The sequence below is a fragment of the Octopus sinensis genome, linkage group LG15 (genome assembly GCF_006345805.1).
Source record: "Octopus sinensis linkage group LG15, ASM634580v1, whole genome shotgun sequence".
In the NCBI taxonomy this organism is placed as follows: Eukaryota; Metazoa; Mollusca; class Cephalopoda; order Octopoda; family Octopodidae; genus Octopus; species Octopus sinensis.
This window is the reverse complement of record NC_043011.1, coordinates 13,251,796-13,275,689: the sequence shown is the minus strand read 5'-3', so window position 1 is coordinate 13,275,689 and position 23,894 is coordinate 13,251,796. Positions and strand designations below refer to the sequence as shown.

General features: G+C 37.0%; 1 protein-coding gene across 1 annotated transcript; it reads right to left on the bottom strand.

The window, feature by feature from the left end:
• Nucleotides 1–7,474: 7,474 nt before the first annotated feature.
• On the bottom strand, nt 7,475–15,238 carry LOC115219794 (gem-associated protein 8). The gene is made up of 5 exons (XM_029790059.2): nt 15,012–15,238; nt 10,187–10,702; nt 8,965–9,024; nt 7,902–8,226; nt 7,475–7,504 (listed from the first exon to the last, which is right to left on the bottom strand). The coding sequence occupies exons 2-4, from the start codon at nt 10,626–10,628 to the stop codon at nt 8,018–8,020; spliced, it is 711 nt and encodes a 236-aa protein (XP_029645919.1). The 5' UTR covers nt 10,629–10,702; nt 15,012–15,238; the 3' UTR covers nt 7,475–7,504; nt 7,902–8,017.
• Between the last annotated feature and the right edge of the window lie 8,656 nt (nt 15,239–23,894).

The window sequence follows — 23,894 nt, the reverse complement described above, 5'->3', positions numbered from 1 at the left end:
GAAGAATATCATTAAAGGCAAATCTGCTCAGTTCAGGCACACTTACCCTCAATGATAATCAAAGGAAATAGGCATTGAAATGTCATAACTCTTTACTCTCTCTTTTACTTGTTTCAGTCATTTGACTGCGGCCATGCTGGAGCACCGCCTTTAATCGAGCAACTCGACCCCGGGACTTATTCTTTTGTAAGCCCAGTATTTATTCTATCGGTCTCTTTTGCCGAACCGCTAAGTGACGGGGACATAAACACACCAGCATCGGTTGTCAAGCAATGCTAGGGGAACAAACACAGACACACAAACACACACACGCATATATATATATACATATATACGACGGGCTTCTTACAGTTTCTGTCTACCAAATCCACTCACAAGGCATTGGTCGGCCCGAGGCTATAGTAGAAGACACTTACCCAAGGTGCCACGCAGTGGGACTGAACCCGGAACCATGTGGTTGGTAGACAAGCTACTTACCACACAGCCACTCCTGTGGCAGTTAAAGGCAGTTACTGAATGAATGGTATTAAATAACAGGTCTTTCTTGGAACCAGCTGAGAGGCCAGCAGCAATAGAAGTCAGTAAAGCAATTTGATATAAAACATAGAAAGTTATAGGTTCCTCAGAATTAGCTTCAGAGAAACTGAAAATACCAGTATTTTTTTTCTTAACCTGAATGTTGAGGGAACCTGTGGAAGAGGTAGACCCAGGAAAACCTGGGACGAGGTGGTGAAGCACGACCTTCGAACTTTAGGTCTCACCGAGGAAATGACCAGAGACCGAGACCTTTGGAAGTATGCTGTGCGTGGGAAGACCCAGCAGGACAAGTGAGACCATAACCTGGGATGTAGCCAGTCCACTTATGCATACCTTTCCTTCTTGTGACACAAACTCTACTTGTGAAGACCAGTTGAGGCAAGTGAAATTGAAGTCGATCAACATCAATGGAAATTGTAGCTGTGATACCAGTGCCGGTGGCACGTAAGAGAACCGTCCGAACGTGGCTGTTGCCAGCGCCGCCCCGACTGGCCTCCGTGCCGGTGGCACATAAAGAGCACCATCCGATTGTGGCTGTTGCCAGCCTCGTCTGGCCCCTGTGCCGGTAGCACGTAAAAAGCATCATCCGATCGTGGCCGTTTGCCAGCCTCATCTGGCGTCTGTGCAGGTGGCATGTAAAAAGCACCCACTACACTCACGGAGTGGTTGGCGTTAGGAAGGGCATCCAGCTGTAGAAACATTGCCAGATCAGACTGGACCTGGCGCAGCCTTCTGGCTTCCCAGACCCCAGTTGAACCGCCCAGCCCATGCTAGCATGGAAAACGGACGTTAAACGATGATGATGATGATGAATGTACAGAGCATCAAGTAATACAAAAGGTAAGACAGATGAATGGTAAAAGAAAACTTTGAAATGCTTTATGTTAATGAATTAAATTCATGTTAGTGCTTATGGTTTAAGTTATATGCCAGGATTTGGAAAAAAACTAAAGCTCTAAACCGGACAAGAAATTCTTAACCAAGGCCATACAGGTTTATTTTTAATTTACCAATGTAAATAAAGTATTTAACTGGGTCCCGTACTCTTGGAATCTAACACAAATCAGGTAAAATATAGATTAATGATGAGACAGTGACAAAAAATAGCTTTGAAAAATGGTATTTATAAATGTAGGACTTGTAAAATTATCTTTTTTGACCAGTGAAACAATGATGAAAAGATGAATAATGTTTTAAAAGCCATAAACATTGTGTTGTCTGAGAGAAGACTAAAATGTTATAAATGAACTATTGAGAGAAGAGCAGATATTTTGAAATGGAAACTATTTAAACAAGATATCATTACATCACAAGATCACAACCTGTTAAGTGAAATGTAGGAAAACATGAATAAAAGAGAAAATTTACAAACACAAAACAAATTACATTTACTCTTTTACTTGTTTCAGTCATTAGACTGTGGCCATACTGGAGCACTGCCTTTAGTCGAGCAAATCGACCCCAGGACTTATTCTTTGGAAGTCTAGTACTTATTCTATTGGTCTCTTTTGCCGAACCGTGAAGTTATGGGGACGTAAACACACTACCATCAGTTGTCAAGCGATGTTGGAGGGACAAACACAGACACACATATCAGGTCATCCCATAAGTTCTGTTCGAATTTTTAATAAAGAAAACAAGTGATCAAATTTTATATTTAATTGAAATTTAATCATCAATGTACTTTCCCTGATTATCTATCACTTCCTTCCATCTACTTACAAGCATTTTAATCCCATCAATGTAAAACTCTTTTGGTTTCAAAGCAAAGAACTCTGAAATGCCAGTTTAAATAGTTTAAATGTAGACAAATGCATAAAAATAATTTTAAATTCCATTAGACATTCTAAAATACTATTAAATTTTATTCAATTTTAAAAAAGGTAAAATCGGACAGAACTTATGGGATGACCTGATATATATATATACATATACACGACAGGCTTCATTCAGTTTCCGTCTACCAAATCCACTCGCAAGGCATTGGTTGGCCCAAGGCTATAGTAGAAGACACTTGCCCAAGGTGCCATGCAGTGGGAATGAACCCGGAACCATGTGGTTGGTAAGCAAGCTACTTACCACACAGCCACTCCTGCGCCTGTGTTGTTTATAAATGTTCCTTTTCCTACCATTTATAAATTAACATTCTCTATCTTTAAATTTTAAGTTCTGCTTGTTTGACAAAACAAGCAGAATTAAGTAAGCTTTTAATGAAAAAATACTTTTGTTGTTGATTCTTCAGAGTATGTATAAAGGAAGTACTGTTTCATAAGAATATTCTTATGACATTAATTTAATGTTCTGAAATGTTTCCAATGAAAGTACACCTAAATTAACAATATGAATACAATTATTGACTAGAGAGACTGTAGCTATTTAAAGACAAAAAATACCCCACTAATGTATCCCTATAGCTTTACGAGGATGAAAAATATATGAATTCCAGGTTGTTTAACTTCATATTAACCAGACTGAATGGATCTACGAAGAAAAGCAGTTCAGTCGTGACCATCTTACCTTTTTCCAACGTCTTTTTCTGAGATGTTGGGATGTGATTTGAGGGAAATTTGACAGCAATTTCTTGTAGGTTAAGTAATCATATACGAAATCTGTAGTTGGTTTCAACCTCAACATATCTTTATGTACATATGATATAAACACAATGCACTAAGAGGTCAGCTGTTTTATACACAGTGTTATATGAGGGTTATATTAAAAGGATATAAAATTTATGCATATGTGTGTGTGCATGTCATCATCATCATCGTTTAACGTCCGTTCTCCATGCTAGCATGGGTTGGACGGTTCGACGGGTCTGGGAGGCCAGAAGACTGCACCAGGCTCCAGTCTGATCTGGCAGTGTTTCTACAGCTGGATGCCCTTCCTAACGCCAACCACTCCATGAGTGTAGTGGGTGCTTTTTACGTGCCAGGCGAGTCTGGCAATGGCCACGATCGGATTGGTGCTTTTTACGTTCCACCGGCGCAGGGATAACAACTACAATTTCCATTGATTTTTGATGTTGATGTACTTGACTCAATAGGTCCCCTCAAGCACAGGGTCGAAATGGTGTTTCTTTACTTGCTACCTGCACAGGAGTCAGTCCAGCGGCACTGGCAACGGCTGGGAGCCAGCATATGTATATACAGGCATACCTCACCTTACACTGTTAATTGGTTCCAGTAGACACGACTTAAGTTGAATTAACAAGTCTCTAGGCTAAACCGATAATAACTATTCTCAGTCCTGTTCTTTATATATGAATGCATTTTCAATAATACATGGCTAATAAAAACCTATTTCAAGCTTACATTTTTATTTTTTAATACAGTACAGTAAAAAAAAAAGTAATCTAAATTTATGAATACAATTTGACAGTGTTTACCGTACATTGCAGACACTTTATTTATGAATGCAGTTTGCAATAAGACACGTTTTTTTGAGACCTTGTAGCCTGGAATAGTTTTCTCCTCCTTGGAAATTAATGAATGGTCTGGCAATTTTTTCCAATACAACCCAGTTTCTTCTACATTAAAAATCTGTTCAGGAAGAAACCCGTTTTCTTTGATGATTTTTTTTAATGCATTAAGAAATTCTGCTGCTGCTTGTTCGTCAGCTGATGCACTTTCACCTTGCTTCTTAATGGAGTGATAACTTCTTCGCTCCTTAAATCTCATGAACCATCCTTGACTTGCCTTGAACTCTACATCTTTCTCATCTGGATATTTTTTCTTCAGGTCCTCAAAGACACTTTCTCTTGAATGATTTCTTAATAGTAGCATGCTGACAATTCAACCTAACAATCCAAAGAGAAAGAAGACTTGATTTCTTCAAAGATTTTGCCTCTTATGTGCCACCGAACTGTGTCGGTGGCACATAAAAACACCATCCGAGTGTGGCCGTTCGCCAGCCTCGTCTGGCACCTGTGTCGGTGGCACATAAAATCACCCACTACACTCTCGGAGTGGTTGGCGTTAGGAAGGGCATCCAGCTGTAGAAACACTGCCAGATCTGACTGGCCTGGTGCAGCCTTCGGGCTCCCCAGACCCCAGTTGAACCGTCCAACCCATGCTAGCATGGAAAACGGACGCTAAATGATGATGATGATGATGATGATGACAACAGCGTTCAGATTTGATACGTGCTAAAATCCTGTCCTTATGTACAATCATTGATACAGTTGTCTGACTCATCCCAACATGCTCCCACTTTTTCATGGCATTTTATCATAGCCAGTTTATCTTCCAGCGTTATAGCATGACACTTGGCACTTTCGCTATGAATTTTCTTAGGAAGCATGGGGGCAAAAAATAAAGTCACAAATGAATGAGAAAGAAGCTGATAAACAGACATGAACAAATCTGAATTCCAAACAATCACAGGAATCCCGAGTGACAACGACATTTAATGGTAGATATTGGAACTACAGTGTAATACAAGCTCTGAAAGACTGACAAGACAACAGCTGATTTCATGATTTCGTTCACTAAACTACACTACTTTATGGTGTGTATCTTAACATTTACTGTACATATTTTAATATGATTTTATATGCTTTTATTCTTATTTATTGTACAGTAACATGATTTCATGTGCTTTTAATGGTTTTCAAATGATTTTATGATTCCAATATTTGTGGTGGACAGATGTAAAGTTGAGTAAAATGACTTAACTTGATTTTTACTTTCCCATATATCACTTTTGAAAACCAACATATAGTTGAGAACGACTTAAGCCAAAGTATGCATGTATGAATATATATATATTACTCTTTTTACTTGTTTCAGTCATTTGACTGTGGCCATGCTGGAGCACCACCTTTAGTCGAACAAATCGACCCCAGGACTTATTCTATCAGCCTCTTTTGCCGAACCGCTAAGTTACGGGGACGTAAACACATCAGCATCGATTGTCAAGCGATGTTGGGGGGACAAACACACACACATATATATATACATATACACGATGGGCTTCTTTCCGTTTCCGTCTACCAAATCCACTCACAAGGCTATAGTAGAAGACACTTGCCCAAAGTTCCACACAGTGGGACTGAACCAGAACCATGTGATTGTTAAGTAAGCTACTTACCACACAGCCACTCCTGCGCCTATATAATTACCATTTAATATTTATATTTCCATGTTGGTAAGAACTGGTTGGGTTTCACATCTTGTTCCTTCATCATCTAGCATAGACAGCAGAGATTGTCACTAATCTTTGTTATCATGCTTTCTTAATATCTCGATGCCCTTTCTATCATCAACCATCTTATAATATAGATTGAATGTATTTTATTGTACCTCCAGCGCTAGACAGGCAGTTTGCTGCAGAACTGAAAAGTCTCTTCCACTCTATAAGTTTTTATCCAGAGTTACTGAGGCTTGCATAGTTCACATCTCCATTTCTTTACCTTCTTTTAGCATAGCTTTTATGGCAGGATGCCATTCCTATCGACTTTACTGCATGGAGTGCATGCATAGTCAACATAAGCGAGATCAAATGCAACAGAAGAGTCCCATATCTACTTCTGACTTACATTTATATTTCTACGCTAGCATTAACACAAACGTTTTAGTTAAAACAACTAGCACTATGACCCGGCAACGTCGGGTCATAGTGCTAGTGCATGCATATACAGCTGCGTGCGTGCACACATATACGCGAGTACTGTCCAAATTTCCGACCAACCACATACAGCTAGCTGGCATTCAATTGGCGTATCAAGTTTCGGGCATTTTGATTGGGTTTTGGATAGAAAATTCACAAAAAAGTCACTTCTATTGATTTTTTTAATGGCTTTGTTGGGTGACTGGGGAAATGTAAAGACGTGCACGACCACCCTTGGACGGTTTTGAATGACCATAGAAAGTGCGAGCCCTCTAACTGAAAAATTGTGGATTTGTATAAAGGACACACATGCAGACATTTTGCCGTTTATATATATAGAGATTATTTCTATGGTTGGATACCCTTCTTACCACTCTACTGTGAAGAGAAAAACCTTGAAGTCAGGTAAGAAAACTGGGATTTACTAAGAGGTACAAAACAGTGGCTGTAGTAGAAAGGTTTGAATTGATGACCATCTGGGTAATAGTCAAGCATTCTAACCTTACAGCTTGCCTCTACCCTTTACAAAGTCAGTGTCTGATTATCGTCGTTTAACGTCCGTTTTCTATGCTAGCATGGGTTGGATGGTTTGACTGGAGTCTGGGAAACCAGGAGGCTGCACCAGGCTCCAGTCTGATCTGGCAGTGTTTCTACAGCTGGGTGCCCTTCCTAACGCCAACCACTCCATGAGTGTAGTGGGTGCTTTTTACATGCCAGGTGAGGCTGGCAACAGCCACGATCAGTTGGTGCTTTTTACACGCCACTGGCACAGAGGCCAGTCAAGGTGGTGCTGGCAACGGCCAAACACTGGCAACAGCAAGAAGAAATATTTAAAATAAAGTAAAAAGACATGGGACGAGGTGGTGAAATATGATCTTTGGATGTCGAGTCTCACAGAGGTGATGACAAGTGATGAAGACCTTTGGAGATTTGCTGTGCTTGAGAAGACATATTAAGCCAAGTGAAATTGTAGTCATGGCCAGTGCCAGTGATGCGTAAAAGGCACTCACTACACTCTGTGGAGTGGTTTGCGTTAGGAGGGGCATCCAGCTGTAGAAACCAGGTCAAAACAGCTGACCAGCACCAGTCAAACTGTCCAGCCCAGGCCAGCATGGAAAATGGATGCAAAATGATGATGATAAGGAGTAGGAGGAGGTAGTTAAGTGATTAAAATTCTGACTTATTAATCAAAAATAAAAGTAAGCAGAGTAAAGTATTTACTTTAATCAGCAACCTAGCTAAAAGTAAATGCTATTTCATTTATCATTGCAGAATCATTAATAATTTGATGTAAAAGATTCTTCCAGCAATTCAAATAAATATCTTTTTTTGCAGAACAAATTGAAACTTTTCAAACAAACTTCGGATCTTTTCGGTTTGAACGGCAGTTTTTTCTAGCGGTGTCATATGAAATTGACCCTAGTATTGATCTATTGCATTTCAATCTGTTTTAGGGTTAGGGGTGGGGGTATCTTTTTTCTTCACAAATGTAAATAAATCCAGTCTGTTTCTTAAACGAGGGAACATTCATACGGCACAGAATGTTTTTTTACCTCAATAGATATCAGTGATTGGTTGAAATTGCAGAAATTGAAGAAAAAAAACAACAAATATCTTACAAACTATAGAATTTTCTCAATAAAGCCAAGAGAAAAAGATGTTTTATAAACACATTCTACCAGTATACGAAGTTTAAAATTTTTTAGTTACCTAGAAATTATGTTAAAAACTGCCGTTCAAACCGAAAAGATCCCAAACTTCTTCTCAACAAAGTTATATAGCTTCATTTTTAAAACTATAAAAATAACATTCCAGTTAACCTTTTTATTAGGTAAATCTGAAAATAAAAAGATATTTACATAGCTGGTTTTGATTAACTAAAAACTATTTTTAGTGGCATATTTGGCCACATTTTGGGTTGTTTTAGATCAACCATTTGATCGTAAGTCATTTGTAAAGCTGTTTCCATACTATGGATTAGAGAAGCTTTTTTCCCATACAGTTGTTTTATCTCTGATGTTCGTTGTGAGCCTGGACGTTCTGATGGAGGAAGTATGCTGGGTGTTCGTAGATGATCAGTAACTGGTAAAGAAAACAGAATTGTATTAAAATTTGGTTTGACTTAAAATTAATTTCAAATAAGGTAGGTAAATTCTAATTCATTTACACTATTGGCTTCAAAAAACCCTACATTAAATATTTATGGATAGGTATTGGAGAGAAAAGCCATCATTCCAATGTATAACCAATATATATTTCTTTACTACCCACAAGGGGCTAAACACAGAGGGGACAATCAAGGACAGACAAACGGATTAAGTCGATTACATCAACCCCAGTGCGAAACTGATACTTTATTTATCGACCCCGAGAGGATGAAAAGCAAAGTCGACCTCAGCGGAATTAGAACTGAGAACGTAGCGGCAGACGAAATACAGCTATGCATTTCGCCCGGCGTGCTAACGTTTCTGCCAGCTCGCTGCCTTCAATGTATAACCAATATATTTAAGCAAGTCAAAAACCTGGTTCCACTAAGTTGAATCACCAGTTTACCAAAGGTTAGCACGTTACCCTCTGAGAAACCATTTCCTCTTCTCACTGATAGAACATCTTCAAACAAGATCTCTAGCAAGAACTTTTACAGTTGACCTAGCAGAAGATTTTACAACTGTCCTGGTAGTCAGAGAGAGGACAGGGTATAGCCATGATACCAACAATAATTGGCTATTTGCTCACAATAAGTGTAGAGCGAAGAAAAAAATGAAAGCTACAAAGAATATACACCAACATGGTAAAAACAATTTATATTCAGTAACTTACCATCTTCAATATTGACACATTGTCCAGCATCTTCAGCGTTTTGTTCGTTTTTTAAAGCTTCTGTAGATAAAATAATATTTGGAGTTTATATTCTTAAATGTACGAAGTAAAAAAAAAATAATTTCTAAGAGACACAATCATCATTTAACATTTGCTTTCCATGCTAGCATGGGTTGGACGATTTGACTGAGGTCTGGCAAACCAGACTCCAATCTGATCTGGCAGTGTTTCTACAGTTGGATGCCCTTCCTAATGCCAACCACTCCGAGAGTGTAGTGGGTGCTTTTACGTGCCATCAGCACGAGGGCCAGTTTGGTGGTACTGGCAACGGCCGTGCCCAAATGGTGCTTTTTATGTGCCACCTGCACAGGATTACTATGCTACACTTTTTATTCTGTTTGTCCAAGACATCCTTGCTGAAAATAGGCATTTCCTTCAATGTCATGCAGTTAGTCACACAAAATACATGTAACAAAAACCAACTGAACAGTTTATGTGAGAATATTGGGGTTTGAATTCTGGCACAAGGCCAGCAGTTTTGGGGGAGGGGTTAAGTTGATTACATCAACCCATGTTCAACTGGCACTTCTTTTATTGACCCTGAAATGTGATCAGCCAAGCACACTTTTGATCAGGTGTCAGGAGACAAAGCAGAAAGCTTTGTCATGCCAAGTTCATTGTGCAGAATATTCTCAATTCTTTCATGGGATATGCTAATACCATTGGCTATTTGATTTATAGTAAATCACTTGTCATACATCACCATGTGGTGAACATAATCAATGTTTTCCTCAATGTTGGCAGTTGCAGGACGTCCAGACCTTGGATCATCTCCAAGACTTTTCCTTCCCCTTCTAAATTCAGCTGCCCACTTTTGTACTTTTGATAAAGCTGAAGTGTTATCCCTTAATGTAGCAACCATGCCAGTATAAATGTCCTTGGGGAACCAAACCCTTTTTCTGCAGATACTTGATAACACCATGATGCCAAATTTTGTTCATTTTCAAGAGAAGTTGCTATCAGTTACTTTTGAAGTTTTCTGTGAACAGTCAGGTGTCAGTTTACCTGGAAAGAAATACTGCAGTTATTAAGAAGAATTGTTGAAATTAATGCATGCAAAACTTCAAAGCTCTAGCATCACTCCTTCATAATCAGCCAAAGTACTTTTCAACCCACTTTGTAAATTATTGTGATGATAATAATTGTAAACAATGATTTTTACCTCGTTCTTCTCGAAATTTTCTAGAGACAATCATGAAGTCTAAAAGACTGTCTGGAACTTTCATTTCAATATCCTCAGTAGTATCCATTAGTTCTGTTGCAGTACATGTACTCGAAGACTTCCTTTGATGTCTAAACTTGTTATGTTGTTTTTTGTGATGATATGAAGGTGACCGCTGTTGATTTGGATGCCATGGTGGGGATGATATTGACGAGGATTGTTGGTTATAAGCCATTGTCATGTTGACAGGCCATTCAGCAGACTGTGAAGCATTTCTTATGTAGTTAAGATGATTCATATACCATTGGGTTGAATAGTTGTAATACTGCCAGTATTTAGAGAAATAATCATGTGTGAACCAAGAATTAGTTGCAGCCGAGAGGCATGTGTTTTTGGAAGGCTTTTTACAGGAATGCAATTTATTTGACTTTTTCCCTTTCATTATTTAAATAACAAAATATATTCTGTATATTTGAAAAGGATAGGTTCACCTGTCTATTTCTTTCCAAAGATTATCTGTTAAAAGTAAATAAAAAAAACAATTTTAAAAATTTCTTTTATTTGCATTTTTGCAATATTGTATTCAGGATTTCAAAGTTCTTTATATGCAATTAGTTTCAAGGTGCTACAGTCCATTCCCTCAAAAGAAAAGAAAAGAAAAAGGGAAAAGAATAAAAATTTTAAATATATAAACACATATACTGGTTATAATTAATTCAGTGATCAACACTGAAAAATAAAAGAAATTATATCACTCCAGGGATTCATCACAACAACAATGCACCCTGGAAATGATCTCTCCTCACTTGTGAGTTTTTTTTTACCAAAAACAGCATAGAATTCCTCCTGCACCTGCTCTATTTGCCAGATTTAGCACCTATTTTTTTACTACCCACAAGGGGCTAAACACAGAGAGGACAAACAAGGACAGACACACAGATTAAGTTGATTACATTGACCCCAGTGCGTAACTGGTACTTAATTTATCGACCCCGAAAAGATGAAATGCAAAGTCGACCTCGGCGGAATTTGAACTCAGAATGTAACGGCGGATGAAATACCACTAAGCATTTCGCCTAGCGTGCTAACGTTTCTGCCAGCTCGCCGCCTATTTAGCATCTGCGAACTTCTATCTCTTCCCCAAGATGACAAATACAGCTCAAAGGCCACAGTTTTAACACCATTGTTGAGAGCAAGAGCTAATTGTAGAAGCTCCTCTACTTGCTTACAGAAAATGACTTCCAGGCTGGATTCCAAAAGTGACAGGAACACTGGGATTGGTGTATTGCTGTGCAAGGTGACTCTTTTGAAGATGATGATGTTAAAACTTAGGTAAATAGTCTGGGAATTTTTTTATACCACCTTGTAGCTTTTGGTTTTTGAGTTTTAGTTTGATTTTCATGAGAATCTAATAATTTTGAATTCAATTAATATTTGCTTTATATACTGCATTATCATAATTTGAACTCTTACAGAGGTTGCTCATCAATCATGGTGTAACTTAGTTTGGAAAGAATTGTCTTTAAAGCACCATCCAATCGTGGCCGTTGCCAGCCTTGCCTGGTCCCTGTGCCGGTGGCACATAAAAAGCACCATCTGACTGTGGCCGTTTGCCAGCCCTTGGCACGTAAAAAGCACCCACTGCACTCATGGAGTGGTTGGCGTTAGGAAGGGCATCCAGCTGTAGAAACATTGCCAGATCAGACTGGGCCTGGTGCAGCCTTCTGGCTTCCCAGACCCCAGTTGAACCCTCTAACCCATGCTAGCATGGAAAGCGGACGCTAAATGATGATGAACATTCTATTGGTTTCAAGGCAGTCCAAAGTAGGTTTTACCTTTTAGTCTAGATCACTTAGTGTAAAAGTTTTTACCACCATTTTGTTTCTATTATGTAAACATTTTGCAAACACTAAACATCAGCAATATTTTGCAGATATGTAGAAGTTGATGGTCAAACTACATTAAATTTTAATGATGATTTTTCACATATATTTCAACTACATCACCTTTCTGATGTAGAGACACATTAAACAGGTTGGTAGGTATTGAGAATTCTGAGATGATGTCACCAAATTGAATTGCTGAAGAATTTAGTTTCAGTAATTCAAAATATATACTGAAATACATCTATGGGATGTATTCATACAGAATTTATTGGAATGTAAGCTGTGTATGGCAATCATATTTCATCTTATTCATGAGGCTCCATACTCTATGTTTTGATGATCTTACCACTTTTCATGTCTTCGTTAGTCAGCCTTGAAACCTAGTTTTACAGTTAGGTGCAGCAGAAAAAAACACACATCCTTGCATTTACTGGTTAATGTTTACAAGTACACTGGCATGAAAAAAAATTGACCCTTTTTTTTTCTTTGAAATTTTTTTTCAGCAGATTACTATGCTTTTGATGACAGAGATTCTGAATATGCTAAAAACCATGTTTTCAAAATTTTAAATTATAAAATAGTTTTGAAACTACATATATGTCAACGAGTCTGCAGCTAGCTTTTTTGTTGTTGACGTAGCTTTCTTCAACCAAATACACGTCGTTGATTGGTTAAAATTACCCAAATACAACAACTTTAACACGAAATGACTTCTAAAATACCAAATCACTAGGTTTAGTATAAAACATTATTTCGACCAATAAATAGATTTAGTATAAGCTGTTTTGAATAACAGTTATGTTTTATATATACTGTTACTTTCACTAACTTTGTTACTTTGGTATTGATCGTTCACAGGATCATAGAAGCTCTCTGGTCATCTTTGGATGAACTATGATTCAATTACATGGACATGCCGGGATTTCTGGACAGATTTGTCAAATGTATTTACTCGCATCATATACATTTTTTGGTGGTAAACTTAAATTTAGCATTGACTGGGAACTGAAATTAGTTGATTATCATACTAAAAAAAAAAAAAAGAAAGAAATTCAATGCACAATCAAAACCTATTCATCTAAAATATTATGGTACCACAGACGATAGTTGCCGCGTGAGAATTTTACAGGCACTTTTAAAGTAAAGGCAAGAGTTTTCTTTAGTAATTTGTATCTGTTGAAATTCGTCTCTGATACATCAACCGTAAATATGACATTTTTACAAACTGACAAAATATCTCATATACCGACTGTGGTGAAGAGATGCACTGAAGTAAAGATGGTGAGAATAGAGTCAATTTCACAAGAAAAAGTGATAACTCCCTAGTGCCTTAACCTTCCACAATCTCCAAAAAAATAGCCAAAGTACAACAGTTTTAGCTAATTTAATATATTTTAAACTTTTTGTCAATAATCATGTTTAACAAGGTGATTGCTGCAGATGGGAACTGAAATCGATCAAGGCTCAAAATCTGTAGAATCGATAATCTAGTGATTTCTTAGAACACAACTACCTACATCATCTCAATAACAAGCACCTTGACAGAATTAGCCAATTTAAGCATTTGGTATCACCATAACTCACAATAATAAATTTTGGATCTTTTCGGTTTGAACGGCAGTTTTTTCTAGCGGTGTCATATGAAATTGTCACCCATAATTATGACCCTAGTATCGATCTATTGCATTTCAATCTGTTTTAGGGTTAGGGGTGGGGAGAAGGGTATCTTTTTTTCTTCACAAATGTAAATAAACCCAATCTGTTTCTTAAACGAGGGAACATTCATACGGCACAGAATGTGTTTTTTTACCTCAATAGACGTCAGTGATTGGTTGAAATTGCAGAAATTGAAGAAAAAACAACAACAAATATCTTACAAACCTTAAAATTTTCTCAATAAAGCCAAGAGAAAAAGATGTTTTATAAACACATTCTACCAGTATACGAAGTTTAACATTTTTTAGTTACCTAGAAATCATGTTAAAAACTGCCGTTCAAACCGAAAAGATCCAATTTTTACTTACACAATAAAAAAATGTCCTCAAAAGTTCATGAGCTCCCCCAAGAAAAAAAAAAAGAAAAAACTCAGGACATTGACATTCAAAACAATTTGTAGACAAATTATAGAACACACTAGTCCCATATGGAACAAGTATACATCAACAACTTGGAATCAATACACAGAAAGACCTTCAGGTGGGCGCATTATATTCCGGAACATTGAATAAAGTGACAGAACGTAGATTCATGAATTTGGAAATGAGAAGACATGCAAAATCACCATGATCAAAATTTGGTAGAATGCACCGATTATGGACCCTGAAAAATACTGGAAAAGACTATATGACATATAATACCAGAACTAGTTATCTTAAGGAACATAGAGAACAACAAAATAACATCCATACATTAAGTGCTTAACAACTCGGGAAGTGAAACCGATTACTGGGCAGGAGGGGCACTGTCATAAAGGGATAGGCTTATAAATAAAAGAATTCTTATATTCCTTTGATAGCCACATGAAACTTTGTCTCGTCAAAATGTAGTCGCGACCCAGAACAGACAAAGAGTTATATATATATGTGTGTGATATAAGTTATATATATGATCTAAGTTATATGATGTATAAAAACATGTAATATACAAATAAATATCTGTAAATATAAAACCATCCGAATTTCTGAGTACCTCATTTCTTCTAATATATAATACCTGTACATCATATCCAAACTTTCTAATATATATATATGCATAAATATATATATATATATATATATATATATATATATATATATATATATATATATATATATGCATATATAAAGCATATCGGTGTTTATTATTGAGAAGAAAAACATCATTATAAGCGATCCTTCGATGTGAGTACCATAGTTGTCAAAGATCGCCTTATAATATAAAATATAAATTTTAGTTTTTACCTTTAAACTATTTTCCCTTCTTCGGTAATTAAAATATGATCATTATAGTTAGAATTGGTCTACTTCAAGACATTTATAGAATCGGTGATGTGACTTGGTGCTAAGGGCAACAGGAAGTAATTGACGGTGCTGCCACCTGCAGACAACACTATCAAACGAAGCTTTCAGTTGCTTGGGATGGTAATTAATGACAGTTAATTAGATTAATTGAAAACGGAACAAATCAGCATATATATATGTGTGTGTCACTACGTTCGCAAAGTTGATTAACGTATGTGTAAGTAATGTATGTTTAATTGGTATAAAACTGAGACGTATAGATTATACACAGCTGATTGTAAGGTACCCCACCAGATGTACCTTATTCGAACAGACCTATCATAGTCATGACTATTCCATTTTTATTTTTTAATCAGGCACTTTAGGATTTCGTTTTCGATACTACTAGCGAACAGTGGTCCCGGTGCGCGCACTCGCACATCCGCGCTAGCTAGTCATGAGTAGTCGATCCATACTTAGTTTAAAAATTATTTACGTAAAAACAATTATTTATTTTGTGTTTTACTTACTTTGCTAGGGAGTCGTTGTAGGATCGACTAGTCACGACTAGCTTGCGTGAATACGCGTGTGCGCGCACCGGGACCACTGTTCGCTAGTAGTACCTTCATTTTCCAATCTGTCCCTATTTCAATTATTATTTTTTTATTAAGACGGTAGGTTATAATTTGGCTGCTATTTCTAACACTTCGAATGACCATACACAGTACCTATTGGTCTCTTTACTTCTGTTTATTTACCTAAAACTAAGAATAGCTCGAGTTTTCTTTGTGGTCGGCAAAACATCTGATTCAGGGGAAAATGTATGATTCTGCTACGATCTTTCAATTTAAGGACATAAAATCCAGATTGAAAAATTACATAAAAAAATTCGCCCGTCTAATTTCCCTTCCTAATATCAATTACTTCTTTATTTTTTTAACATTTCTCTTTATAAAATGTATTTGGTTTTCCACCCAGCTGGTAAGTTCACATAGACAATATTTTGGTTAGTGTTTAACTTTCATACACGTTCATTTGGAATAAACATCGATTTCTTAGACTCTTCGGATCTCTGTGTGTTCACTTATTTTCACGATATATTTCATATGTCAGAGAATGGGCCGCAGTCGCAATACGTCGATTCTATTCTATGATATACCCTTCTAAGTTGACCTTAAATTAAGTCTGCGAAACGATGTCACGACTTACCATTTTTTCTTTTTTGAAGGTGGGTGGGGTGAGATTCTGGTTGAAGCACCCCATATAATAACCCCCTCGTAACTTTTTTATTTTCTGGAGTTTTCAGAAACATTTTGCGAATTTTTGTGTTCTACACATGGGAATTCATACGATTATGCATAAAAATGAAAAAGGATAAAGAAACTGTGTATGATTTAAGGGCGATTTAGCTGTTGTTTTTAGCACATCTCACGACCATCTGATACCTTCCTTGTTTCTTTGTCACTCCGACGTATTGATGTTTTTCAATATATTCCCCTCTCCCCATAAACTCATTTAATGGAATGATGATGCACCCAAGGACGGTCCATGCCTTCGACAACTACAGACCCAGTCCAGAAATTACAGGGATCGCAGTTCTCAAAGTCCCCGAGTGAATTAAGACATTTTCTGGATTAAGAGAAAACTAGAGTGACATACAGCTAGCGAACTAGCAGAATCGTTAGCACGCCGGGCGAAATGCATAGCAGTATTGCGCCCGTCACTACGTCCTGAGTTCAAATTCCGCCGAGGTCGACTTTGCCTTTCATCCTTTCGGGGTCGATAGATTAAGTACCAGTTGAACACTGGAGTCGATGTAATCGACTTATCCTCTCCCCCGAAATTGCTACCCTTGTGGCGAAATTTGAAACCATTATCATTATTTAATGGTAGTAATTTGAATTTACATTTATATTTCTTCTATTCAGGTCGTCACAGACTAAAGTTAAGATTGTGTATAAATTATCTAGAGTTTTTTCTGGTAGTGTCACTACAGCGAAATCTGATTGTAGATAATACATTTCATAAATACGGCTCCATTAATTTCTTTCTTCGTGCCATATAATAACCACTATTATATAAATATTCCATGACATTTAAAGCATGTCTATCTAGTCTGAATAACGCAAGTTAATGAACTGAAGCCCTTCAATTTCACTCGGCAGGTTTTGGAAGATGATTGTGTGACTAAAATCTGGAGAATAAATATTTTTAACCAGAATAGCATATTTACAAAACAAATAAAAATCTGCTCGTAGAATTTTTTTCAAGAATATGTGTCCCGTTTTATTTATTTAAAACATCTATTGTATTATATTCTGACTTCATATATGAAAATCTAACAGAAAGATTTTGTTTTAGTCAACGCCAAAAAGTTAATACCAAATATAAATTCAAGGGCAACAGTGTGGGAAAGATCTGAATATGGATATATTATAAAACACTTTTTTTTTTCTCTACTGAAATCAAGATTATAATTGGGGTTGCATATAATACATATTAGGTTACAAAGTTCCCCCACTAACTTCTCAAAAAAATTCACTTTCATGACGATGAACAATGTAATAAAGCTGTATTATTTTTGAGATTCTGTTTTATTACATATCAATATATTTTATATAAAATGAAAGAATATTAAGAATCAATATAATGAATTTTAGTTGATTAGTCACTACTCTTGTGGTTGTCATGCAACACTGTTTGTACTGCATTAAGATTTTAAAGAAATTTTAAGCACAGAAAACGAAATGACGGTATTATATATGGTTGCATATGGAATTTTACAGGCATTTATGGTATAATTCGCTTAAAGAGCCATTTTGGAGTATTGGCACAGAAGATAAAATACCTAACAAAGAGTTTGTAGAACTAAGTTAAGATCTTGAGTTCAAATTCCGCCGAAGTCACCTTTGCCTTCGATAAAATAAAGTATCTTAAGTAAGAAGATCGATTTTAAAATATTTTCGTTAGAAATCCTTGATGAACTGACTTTTGATAAAAGAATATGAAACTGAAGAAATGTCTTGGAATTGTAATGTCCAGTTCGAAGAACTATGAACACGATAAAAAGAAAAATGTTTTTAAGATAGTTGAAGGGTGCTGATGTGATATGAAAATGGGGGAGGAACTGTTTTTGAAAACCGTGCAATATAGAATAACTGAAGTCGGTTTCTGAGAAAATGGACTTTAAAATATACCAACAGATAAACTGAATTTTAAAAAATTCTGTTATATATTTCCAATTTCACTGGGTTTGCCAGAAAAGGCTGTAAATTTCCGAAAATTTAATTCTGAATTAAGTAAATGTGTTTTAAAGTTTTTTTGGTTTTTTTTGTCTTATAATATTCCATATTTAATACAGTTCCAACTTACTAGAAGTTAAAATCAACATTTATTAACAACTACAGAAAATGTTGCTAAATATCTATTACAAGTTGAGTAATTTGTGTACTTTTTAGCAGCAGTTACGCGACTAATTACACCTCAGGCAGTAGTTGGATGAAAATGAGTCCATTTAAAAAGAACATTTTCTAGTCTGATTTCCTAGCATATATTTTTTACACAATATGGTAAAACTTCCTTCCCAATCTCAAACTACGCCCCGTACGAGGAAAACTTTCAATGCCATAATGAGGCTCTGAAAACTCATGTAAATGTTATGGCGATGAGTAAGCTAGCAATATTGTATAAATTGGTGGGGTGGGTGAGAAGTCTACACGATAAAATGCCCTCTTTTTTAAAATCTTTTTTTCTTTTTTTTATTCGGGTACATTTTGTGTTCCGGGGGTGATTTAACGTCATGTAACTGCCGTGCCATACTTTTAATAGGTATTTAGGTATTTGAGCGAATAAGTTTTTGAACATTTCACAAATTAAACGAGAAAAACAATCAACCCAAAGAATGCGCTGCATGAACTAAACGTAATACTTAATGAACGAAAACGTGTGTGTGGGTGTGTATATAAATAAATAAATAAATAAGTGTGTGTGTATGCTTATACATATCTGTATTATATATATATATCAAAGGTTTTCAAACTTTTGGGCCCGTCCTTATTGTCACATAATACCCTCAGCGCCTCACCCCTATTTTTATGTATAAATAAATATTTTATATTGTACTAATTTACATATACTATGAATCATTTGATATTTAATATAATATATATTTTGTATACAATACTATAATAATATTATAATAAATTTCCTCCCAGTGCCTCCTTTTTCTCTACTGCACCCCTACCTCCCCCTTAGGCACCAGCGCTCACCTGGATCGTCTGAACGCCCACCGGGTGGGGCGGTAGCGCCCACTTTGAGAACATATGATATATATGTGTGTGTATATATATATATTTAGTGAATAAATTGGATGAAAATATTGCGAGTTACATATATCTTCAATACGGTCGATATCTTTAAAGTATCGATTGATTTTTTACACTAAACGATTGATTAGCCTGAATTAAAAATAAAAGAAAAAGAAACATGATTTTTGTTTTCGAAGAAGTAGTCTTTCACTGTAGACATTTGAGAATCTATATAATTAGCGGTGTAATTACAATGGCACTCAAAACTGACCTCAAATATTACCGGTCTATCGAAATTCCTGGCGATTATGGTAGCAACTGGGAAGCTTGTTTTACTGCCAGCACATAATAATTATATATATTTAAGAAAAAAAAATGCTTTCACTGAGTATTCAAACAGGTCAGGCGAGGGTAATACAAACGAACGTTCTTTCGTTTTAACAATTTCTGTTTGGCTTTTTATTTAAAATATTTTCCAAGTACAAGTGTGATAAATAGTATAGGTTGCCTTAAGTTAGCAACTGAGTTCTGAGGAAATGGTGTGTGACTTTATGCCTTTCCTGAGAACATAACAGCAGTTAACGAGGTACACAATTCTTCGGAATTTTGGCTCAAGTCAGGCAATTTTGTAAGGAGGAGCAAGTCAGTTACATCGGTTCCATTTTTTGACCGGTACTTTAGGATCTTTTCGGCTTGAACGGCAGTTTTGTCTAGCGGTGTCATATGAAATTGTCACCCATAATTATGACCCTAGTATCGATCTATTGCATTTCAATCTGTTTTAGGGTTAGGGATGGGGGGAGGGTATCTTTTTTTCTTCAGAAATGTAAATAAACCCAATCTGTTTCTTAAACGAGGGACATATTCATACGGCACAGAATGTTTTTTTACCTCAATGGACGTCATTGATTGGTTGAAATTGAAGAAAAAAACAACAATATCTTACAAACCATAGAATTTTCTCAATAAAACCAAGAGAAAAAGATGTTTTATAAAGACATTCTACCAGTATACGAAATTTTAAAATGTTTAGTTACGTGGAAATTATTTAAAAAAAAACTGCCGTTCAAACCGAAATGATCCGTACTTTATTTTATCGATCCCGAAAGGATGAAAGACTTGCCAAGCTTCGCAGAATTTGACAGTAAGAGCCAGAAAAAAATGTTGCTAAGCATTTTGCTTGGCGCTAACGGTTCCGCCGGGCCTAAATTTTTGCAAAAGACCAGCAATTTTAAAGGGAGGAGGGGTAGTCGATTACATTGACTCCAATGCTTGACTGATGCTTTATTTTATTTACCTCCGAAAGGATGAAAGGCAAAGTTGACCCCAGCGGTATTTGAACTCTGAACGTAAAGAGCTGGAACTAACACTGCAAAAGCAATTTCCGACGCTCAAACGATTTGGATCTTTTCGGTTTGACCGGCAGTTTTTTAAAATAATTTCCACGTAACTAAACACTTTTAAACTTCGTATACTGGTAGAATGTGTTTATAAAACATCTTTTTCTCTTGGCTTTATTGAGACAATTCTATAGTTTGTAAGATATATTTGTTGTTTTTCTTCAATTTCTGCAATTTCAACCAATCAATGACGTCTATTGAGGTGAAAACATTCTGTGCCGTATGAATATGTCCCTCGTTTAAGAAACAGATTGGGTTTATTTACATTTGTAAAGAAAAAGAAGATACCCTTCCACCCCTAACTCTAACCCTAAAACAGACTGAAATGCAATAGGTGACAATTTCATATGGCACCGCTAGAAAAAACTGCCGTTCAAACCGAAAAGATCCAACGATTTTGCTAGCACGCCGACTTAATGTTTTCTTTATTAAGGGTTTACAAAAACATTAAGGACGGTACAGGACGATAAAATGTGGGATTACATGAAAGGGCCGGTAAAAATGAAAAATAACGGTAACAGTCAATTTCAAACAATGAAAATTACCCACAAAGAGGGAAATTCCCGAGGGCTACTCGTGGAGACCCCCAGAAAATCACGGTTACACTAAGGTAAGTGCCTTCTCGATGTCCTTTAGAAGTCTATAGACGCATGCACACGTTCACTCGGACTAATGCTCGCAACTCTTATCCACCTATCAACGAACTTCCTAGGAGACTACACTTCCATCAATAACCTGACATTTTTTTCAAGTAAAACTTGAAAAAGTTTACGCGGGCTTTAATTATCCATCTTCGGCCCTTTCAATCTGGCCTAAATTACAACCGTTTTCGCTAAGACCATTATACAGATAAAGACTGCCTATCTTTCCTGGTCAAAGGTAAGGCAGAGGAACGATTTTTGCAATGGACTCAGCTCAAGCGTTGATCTCTGCTACATTCGACAGCAATTGTGTTCGACACAAGTCAGCAATGCTCGGACACTGGCCGTATATTGTTGCTGAGTGCTTCCTGGTCTCATCCTGTGTAGAAAATCTCTATTTCCTCTGTGTTTTATATGAGACAGTGAATGTAGTGCTTCAAAAACAGCACAACGGTGATCTTCACGAAAGAGGGGTCGTGGTAACCTGGTAGAAACATCGCAGATAATAATTCCTTCAGAAAAAGGCAGATACAGGTGTTCAAACTTGCAGCAGGAAAACTGTGGCGAAGAGACGTCCAGAGAGTCCAAGGAGGGTTGGTAAGTAGCCATAGCAACCAAATCAATCGAAGCAAGAGACGACAATGTACCGATAGGCAAGCGAGATAAGGCGTCGGCGGGAATGTTGTCAGTGCCAACGATGTGGCAAATGTCACTAGTGAACTGTGATATGTAGTCCAAATGCCTTGTTTCTCTGGGTGAGCATCGGGCCGTTTTGGCAAAGAGAGTGAATGTTAGCGGTTTGTGGTTGGTGAAAATCATGAAATAGCAGTCAAAACACCCTAGCTGAAAGAAGACACGACGAGCAGCGAACTAGGAATTTTTTCTTTTTTAGTAGCAGGGGATAAAAATAGAAGTCCTTGCTAACGGATAAAGAGCAAAACATGGCCTACACGTGGATAATCTGGGTTGTTGAGAGAAAGAAGCTCATACCTGGCACATAGGAAAAAATTGTTGTCCATGTGAATTCTAGAGAAAATTCCGGATACTTTTTTTTTGTTGCTTTTTTACAGGCAAGAAGAATATTCCCCTTGGACGCTGTGTCTGCAAAGGACCAAGTTGTAAATTCGGTTACAACCCGAGGAACATTGATTTGTAGTTTCCCTCTTGAAAATGGCCCCAAAATTTTCTGGTGAAGAAGATAGTATGGTGACAGGAGACATCAGTGGTATGTTCCTATATGCGATGAGTGGTGGTCTGGTTGCGTAGACGAAGTCAGGAAGGAGAAAAAGGAATATGTATTCACTGGCCAGACTTCGTCCGGGAATCACCATTTTAGTAGGAATTGTGATATGTGCAGCGTCGGGTCACCATTTTAGTTAGTTTAGTGGTCTGGAACGTCGGGGGTCATCATTTTAGACGGATAGGTTGTAGAGCCATCTAATGTGACTACTCAGAAGGCCGTAATCTCATTTGTCAGGAAACTGGGTATAAAAAATATATAAAACAAGGCCGTGACTGTAAATACCTTTAATGCGGCTACACGTATATACAAGCTGAGTGATAAATGAAAATGGTTTGATGCGTGGAGGCCATGGTCTTCTGTGTGTTGCCTCCTATCTGCTACTGGCGTGTGGTTAGAGAGAGACCAGATTACGTCTTTACTGTCCAACGTCTTGGCGAGATAAGAGATAGAGGTGAGTGTCTGAACCTTAATGTTGCGTAATGTCCTCTATTGTTCAACTAATTAGGCAGTCGCCGTCAGTAGAGGTAACTGCGCCTACATTTTCTTGATTCTTTTAAAGAAATTACCACATCCTACAAAATGAAGCAGAAATTCCGCCTCAAAAGGCGAAAATGCAATGGAGCAACGCTGTTCCCTAGCCCCTGTGTCGAAGTGACACTTAGAACAAAAGCTTTTAATACAAATCTTTGAAAGCCGGTTAAAATGAACTTACGAGCGACTCGAAGCGAACATGTTGGTGACACCACAGGCACGGTTCCAGAAGTTTTGTCGAAGGGAGGGCAGAAAGTTGGAAGGGAATACAATTCCAGGAGAAAAGAGCGTAATAACATGATTTAGAAGGGCATACTTCTTTTCTTGGCAGAGGCACGTGCCCCTCAGCCGCTCCCCTTGGGTCCACCCCTGCACCACAACCAATAATACTAATACCAATAAAAATGGTTTCAAATTTTAGCACAATGCCAGCAATTTAGGATGTGTGGGTGGGCGGGTGGGATGAGTCAATTACGTTGACCACAGTACTCAACTAGTACTTATTTTATCGATTTCGAGAGGGATGAAAAGCAAAGTCGACATTGGCAGAATTTGAACTCAGAACGAAAAGATGGACGAAATGCCGCTAAGCATTTGCTCCCGGCATGCAAACGCCTTCTGCCAGCTCGCCGCCATTACTAATACTAATGTTAATGGCAATATATATATATATATATATATATTATATATATATATATATATATATATATATATATATATAT

Coding starts and splice junctions, on each gene's coding strand:
- LOC115219794 (XM_029790059.2), bottom strand. CDS start 10,628: ATGAAAGGGAAAAAGTCAAATAAATTGCATTCCTGTAAAAAGCCTTCC. Junction 9,025..10,186: donor AAAATTTCGAGAAGAACGAG/GTAAAAATCATT, acceptor TTTTATCTACAG/AAGCTTTAAAAAACGAACAA. Junction 8,227..8,964: donor ATGTGTCAATATTGAAGATG/GTAAGTTACTGA, acceptor TTTCTTTACCAG/TTACTGATCATCTACGAACA.